This window comes from Camponotus floridanus, unplaced genomic scaffold (genome assembly GCF_003227725.1).
Source record: "Camponotus floridanus strain SB8 unplaced genomic scaffold, Cflo_v7.5 scaffold468, whole genome shotgun sequence".
NCBI classification, from domain to species: Eukaryota; Metazoa; Arthropoda; class Insecta; order Hymenoptera; family Formicidae; genus Camponotus; species Camponotus floridanus.
Window position 1 is genome coordinate 24270 of NW_020229623.1, and position 7160 is coordinate 31429.

Here is a 7160-nt window from a genome sequence, read left to right on the forward strand (position 1 = left end):
ATACTAATCATTTGAATCCTTTTGAATATATTACAACTGAAAACATGTTACAAACGAATAAAGTTATATAATGTATATAAATGTATTTATTTTCAATCGACATAATTTTCTTACATACTTATATACGATGTATTGCCTACGATAAACAATTCCAGATAAGATTAGGTCATCAGAATCCGTTTATATCAAGACACAAAGTTGTTCTATGTAAAATTTTCATAGTGAATATCAAAGTGTATATTTTCTATCAAGGCGTATTGTTTTTACATTATTATATTATATTTTATATTAAATTTATATTATATTTATATTATATAATATATTTATATTTATATTATATTTTATATTATATTAAATAACCGCACAGGGAACAACTAACAACAATATTATTTTCTTATAATATAATTTTTTAGAAAAATTTCTATTATATAATAAGTAAATATTTTTAAAATGTCGATAAAATATGTTGTACACTTTGCTATAACTGTATAGTTACAGAAAATATAATTATATTAAAATTTTCACGGATTAATTATTATTTTTATGACATTATTTTTATAAAATATCTTACATGAATACTATTACATCAATTTCTCATAACATATCATTTCTATCGTCCGTTTTTTTTTGGATTCATAGTTTGATCATATTTGATTATAATTTTTTATTATTATTTACTGCGATTATTGAATCACCTTAAATTTATGTGTATCGCTCATCATTTAATCTGAAACGATTTATTTATTTTCTTTCTTACATTGTACCAGTGAAAAAATCCACACAAGGATCGAAACATATGGTCAAGTTAATTACACGTAACTCGATAATAAATACAATTTAACATTACGTACCGTTTACTGCGTTCAGGCTCAAATTGGTCCTTTTTTATTATTAATTTTTCTATTATAAATTATTAGATTGGAGCCTATACTTTTATATTTTAATTATTTATATTATATAAAAATGAATTCACGAATGTTCTGATTGGATTTTGTTTTTAATGTTATCTTTATTCAAATATGTTATAGACAGATAAATAATAATAAAGAAAATGTATTATAACTTTAGCGCGATAGAAATAGCAAAATTTTAATTGTATGTGTGTGTGCAGAAGAGGAGGAGAAGAAGGAGGATTCCATTAAAAGTCAACGACTTTTAAAATTCGATTCGATTTATTTTTCCGTATCTTTTCCCTCCATTACGTTTTAGATTAAAAAAATTTGTTTATCTAAAACGGTCAAAAAGTCTATTTGTCGCCAGTTTTTTACTAAGGTTTCGAATTTTTGTAAGATTTATCCGGCTTATTATTGGTTAGATTTATCGGTTTGGGTCGCCTAAGTTCGCCATCAATTTCTCCTCTCTGATAAGCTTTAGAATGTTACTCTTTCTATTTAGAGGGAGATCTATATTGTTCTATCATAGATATATTTGTCTGTTTCTCATCCGCTATTTTTTTATCTTGAAATAATTATTTGTTAAAGGGATCGGTTTTGATTCATTTTTAGTATTTTTGCGTGTTTCCTTCGTAATGACTCATAAATATTAGATGACAAATATAGATTATTATTTAGGCCCGTATTTATAATCACGATTCTGCTGAGACATTCATCTGAAACTAATTTTGAGATGTGTACGGTTTAATAAATGAATCTTAAGAATTAATATGGCATTAATTTATAATCTTGATTCAATAGAAATACTCAGAGGAAGTTTGTCTTGATATGTAGTTTGAACTGTGTTGAATGCATTTCAATAATCGCAGGTTGAGAAAAAATCACACATTTACATATTAATAGTCTTTGAATTTCGTATCAGCTAAGATTTGAGTGGAAAAAAATTGCGTATCAATCAAGTTCGAAGATGACTTGAGGAAAATGTGACAGATTTAATAGAATAATTTACAGATTCATCATCAAATGATATATGTATAGAAGTATGTTTATGTTTTGCAATTTAATAATATATACGTTTACTTAATTAACAAAAAAGTAATAAATAATAATATAAATAATAAGTAATCTGTAATATAATTAATATAATATGAATAATATGAAATAATTAATTAATATATCATTAATATAAGTAATATGAATCAAGCGACGCGGTAGCGTCGCGACGCCAAGTACATAAAAAACAAGTACATAAAAAATAGATCCGAGCATTGAGAGTCACTGTTTTTAACGCGGCGCTACCAAGTACCTTATCCGGAATTTTAGGTCTAAGAAATTTTCAATTAAAATATTTCAAAAACTAAAGCCGTAATCATAAATCTAACGATACTTTTATAACATATGTATACAAGCTTTTGATTGCGACCAGTTTGAATAAGATTGGTGCAGTCAATCCCGAGAAATAATGACCGCATATCAGAAATGTGACATTTTATCGTTTTCCTTCATTTCCAGGTTCAGACTCACATACATATGCTCGCACGTATACACGCAAAGCAAGTTTGTCCCTCAAGGCGCGTTTGCAACGCTCATGTACAATTATTCGTTCGAGTGTGCAAATACGCCTTGAGAAACAAAATTATGTGTGTATATGCGTAACATTGTGCGTTAATTTTTTATTTACATATCATATTATATTAAAACGCAATAATATATTAAAACGTAATACAAGTAGTATTCTCGTCAAGATAGAGCGCGTATCTTGGCAGGAAGCGCGCATTACGACTCTTTGGCCGACAATTGGTCCTTGCCCCAATAGCCAAGTCTGCTAAAGCAGATCTTGTCAGGGAATCTGTTAGAAATTGTTGTCGACAGAAAGATTACAGAATCGATGCAGGTTCTGATATATCATGTGATGTCGTCAGAATGTCAACAAAAATATAACAAAGCTTGTTAACATAATCAGTTACCAGATTGGCAGCAAAAATCGAACAGATTCTGCCGGCATAACTTAGTGGCAGATTGGTGGCAGAAATTGAACAGGATCTGTGCGATGCAATTTGACAACAGATTGTCGGCAAAAATCGAACAGGATCTGCGCATACAATCTCTGATAGCAGATTGATGGCAGAAATGGAACAGGGTTTGCATGATTCGATAGTTCCTTCACTTACCGCTACGTGAGCTGTACTTTCTCGTAATTGAATTTCTGTCAGAAATATATATAAAGTCACGAATATGAATAAAAGACTAAAAATATAGTAATTATCATTTTAATTTTTCACTTTAATTTCTGATATCTGATACAAGCAAATGAGAGTCAGAATATTAAACTGAATCAATATAATATATGGAAAATTATTCATGCACTGCCTATTTGAGGCATAAAGCAAGAATTTAATTCTAAATAAATTACATCTCAAGTTTTACAAGTTACATTTACTTTATTATTAATTTAATTAAATAGAATTGAAATTAGTCCTTCGCTATATGAAATATAACTATGATATAACATATTACATATATGTCATTTTCTATAAGAAAATTCTAATTAACTTGCCGATAATATTGTTATTTAGCACCTGTAATAATCAATTTTGTTGCATTTATATAATATTAATAAAAGTGCAAATCTTGTGAAATTTCTGCTGTCCATTTGCCATCAGGTTGCATCCGCAGATTCTGTTCGGTTTCTGCGGACAATCTAACATCAAATTGCACGCGCAGATCCTGTTCGATTTCTGCTGTCAATCTGCTGTCGGTTTATGCTGACAGATTCTGCTAGCAGAACCCAAGCTTAATGCGGACTCAGTTGATGCCAATCTGCCGCAATATTCTGTTTGAATCTGCTTGCATGCTGCTGACAGACTGCTAACATTTTGCTTACTGGGTGGTTAAGTCGGACAATGCGTAAATATCTCAGCGCAGTAGATCTGGCGCGTGATTGGTGGCTGGAGTACCACGTGGTACTCCGGGCCCCAGGATAGGAAGAGAGAGGTGAGTGTGAGCCGGGAGATCGGGTGACCCAGAAATAATGGCTGTGCGAACTATACACGTATCCAAGAACACCGTCGATCACGTAATTACTGCCGTCTCCCGAGTCTGACTCGGGAGACGGCATTAATTACGTGATCGACGGTGTTCTTGGACATGTATATAGTTCGCCCTCCAGTAGTATCTTTAGTTTTATGCAATACTTTTACAAATAGATCTGCATTTAGTTAGAATGATTCCGCAGCAGTGTAAGTCAGTTATTTCATTACAAAGTAATTTATTCAATTAATTTTACATATCGAGATTCTTGGTTATTAATAATTATTTATTGTTTATAGTTTTTGGATTTTACCACCAACCATCAATGGTACTAAAGAAAATGGAAAATTTTGCAACAGAGAAGGTTGATGGAGAGATGATAAAGGCAATCAATTTTATGATGGAACAGGTATAAATCTTTCCTTTTTTGCAATTGAAAACTAAGAGAAACATATACAGAATGTTTTGTTTAAAAAATTATTTTTAATCCTATTTATATATTTTTTTTCCATTTTTAGCTGGAGAGCTTAACGCAACCTGAATTAGCATTTCGTTTAACAATGAATTGCATAAATTGTTATGTACAACCTCAAAAGATATGTCATTTATATAACGATAATAGATGTATTTGATGAATATGCTTTATCAAATGCTGTTAGGGAAGAAATATATAAATGTTATCCGAATGCAAAATTAGCACATTTGAAAAGCAGTGGGAATTTTCCATACTTATTTATAAATATGGAATAAAAAGCATTTATATTTTAATTCTTTTAATGTATTAAAAGAATTTTGTACGATTCAAAATAAATATCTTTAAATGATTACAATTATTATTGTTATTCTATTATTATTATTCATTATAATTAACAATGATAATTATTGTTTTTTATACATAATGATATAATGATCAGATAATATGCAATGAAGCTGTATCCATGTAGTTCAATATAATTTTTTGTGAATGCTAGTATTTTAATTTATGAGATGAGATCAAACTTAGCGAGATAAAGATTTATTGTGTATACTGGATATACTAAGTTATATAATGGTATATTATCTTACTACTAAGATAAGATAATATATCTTAGTATATCAGTACCATTATATAACTTAGTATATCCAGTATACACAATAAATCTTTATCTCGCTAAGTTTGATCTCATCTCATAAATTAAAATACTAGCATTCACAAAAAATTATATTGAACTACATGGATACAGCTTCATGCATATTATCTGATCATGCATATTATATTATCATTATATCATTATGTATAAAAAATAATAATTATCATTGTTAATTATAATGAATAATAATAATAGAATAACAATAATAATTGTAATCATTTAAAGATATTTATTTTGAATCGTACAAAATTCTTTTAATACATTAAATCTCAACATTAATACTGATAATAAGATATTATATATTATATCACAGTAATTATATCATTAATGAATAGAAATTATAATGATTATAATCATTATAATTTCTATTCATTAATGATATAATTACTGTGATATAATGATTATAATCATTATAATTTCTATTCATTGTTAATTATAATGAATAATAATAATAGAATAACAATAATAATTGTAATCATTTAAAGATATTTATTTTGAACCGTATAAAATTCTTTTAATACATTAAACCTCAACATTAATACTGATAATAAGATATTATATATTATATCACAGTAATTATATCATTAATGAATAGAAATTATAATGATTATAATCATTATAATTTCTATTCATTAATGATATAATTATTGTGATATAATATATAATATTTTATTATTAATGATTATTATTATTATTATTGTTATTCTATTATTATTATTATAATTTAATAATATATAAGCACAAAATAAGCAGAAGTTATACTGAATACGAATTCTAGTAAATCACAGTAATTATATTGTTACGCGCGCGCCCGAGTCGTCACGGCCGTTGTCTGGATCCCGTCGGCAAGAAGATTATTTACAAACAACGACTGTCAGCTGAGTTCGGTTCCAGCTGTCTGGCTGCGCGGACGCGAATTTGCATCGAGCCGCTAATTTTGTGTTGAATCGTTTTGTGTTATCGTTTGTGTTGCCCTGTATTGGGAATTAAAACTTTTAGTTCTTTTAAAAGTGTTTATTTATTTCGCGCGACTCGCGAGCGGCCGATCTTTCCGTGCGCGACTTCGATAATAATCGAAGTCCTCGCCGCGGGCGTAACAATATCATTAATGAATATAAACACAAAATAAGCAGAAGTTGTATGAATTTTAGTAAATAGAAATTATATCTAATAAAAACAGAAATTATATCAATATATATGAATACAATTTTTTGATTATTAATCATTAAGGACCGATTTTTCCAATTTCTTGGTAAGTTTTACTCGACAGGTAGCATATTTTCGTCTCTTTTCAGATAAGTTCTAAAAAAGAGACGAAGATAGACTATCTATCGGGTAAAATTTACCAAGAAGTTGGAACAACCGGCCCTGATACTAATAAACAGAAATACTGAAAGTAAACATAGTTTTTAAATGTAATTATGCAAGCAAAAATGATAAGAAATAAACATAAACTTTAAATTTAATCATTATCATGTAGTCCTCGTTTGGTAGTTTTCTCATTGTGCCACTGTCTGCTAAAATCAATTTAAAAAAATAATGTCATTAATATTGTTGTATTTATAAAATAAAGAATTTTTTAAATATTTTGTAATGACAATTTTTATTACTTTCTTGGTCTTGCTCGTCTGCCCCAATTATAGTGAGCAGACGATAGTTGGTAGAAGAATCTCATAAATCTCTCCTGCTGCCTGCGTGCTCCTGCTGCTGTTCCTCTTGATCTTCGAACTAAAGATAAGGTATGAAAAGAAAAGATATGAAAAACATAAAAAGTATGAAAATAATAACTAAGATAAATAGATAAACTAAAATATAATTATTACTTTGTTCATTTTCATAATTAGCGAGATCGGGATTATCGAGATCAGCCACAATAATATTAGCGGCAGCATTGTCAGAGTCAGCGATGGGAGCAGCAGCAGATTTTACGCCGGAATTAATGCTGGCGTTGGTACCAGCAGCAACAGGTTTGGCGATAGAATCAACAGCGACGGGTTTGGTAACAGAACCAACGACGACGGGTTTGGCGGTAGAATTCGTACTCTACGTTCAGCAGCAATGGGTTTGACGACGGAGGCAGCTACGGCAGAATTAGACGTACGTCTAA

At 29.2% G+C, this 7160-nt stretch overlaps 1 protein-coding gene and 1 long non-coding RNA gene across 3 annotated transcripts; both read left to right on the plus strand.

Moving 5' to 3' along the window:
* Nucleotides 1-3924: 3924 nt before the first annotated feature.
* LOC112639106 (maspardin-like) lies at nucleotides 3925-4663 on the plus strand. Its single transcript, XM_025411997.1, has 3 exons — nucleotides 3925-4132; nucleotides 4223-4332; nucleotides 4442-4663. The coding sequence occupies exons 1-3, from the start codon at nucleotides 4117-4119 to the stop codon at nucleotides 4553-4555; spliced, it is 240 nt and encodes a 79-aa protein (XP_025267782.1). The 5' UTR covers nucleotides 3925-4116; the 3' UTR covers nucleotides 4556-4663.
* Nucleotides 4664-6176: 1513 nt separating this feature from the next.
* Nucleotides 6177-7160, plus strand: LOC112639105. Of its 2 annotated transcripts, XR_003123295.1 has the most exons (3): nucleotides 6177-6191; nucleotides 6697-6792; nucleotides 6898-7160. It is a non-coding gene; the product is annotated as an uncharacterized LOC112639105 (long non-coding RNA). The 2 variants fall into 2 exon arrangements; XR_003123294.1 differs by lacking the exon at nucleotides 6177-6191 and having other exon boundaries at nucleotides 6684-6792.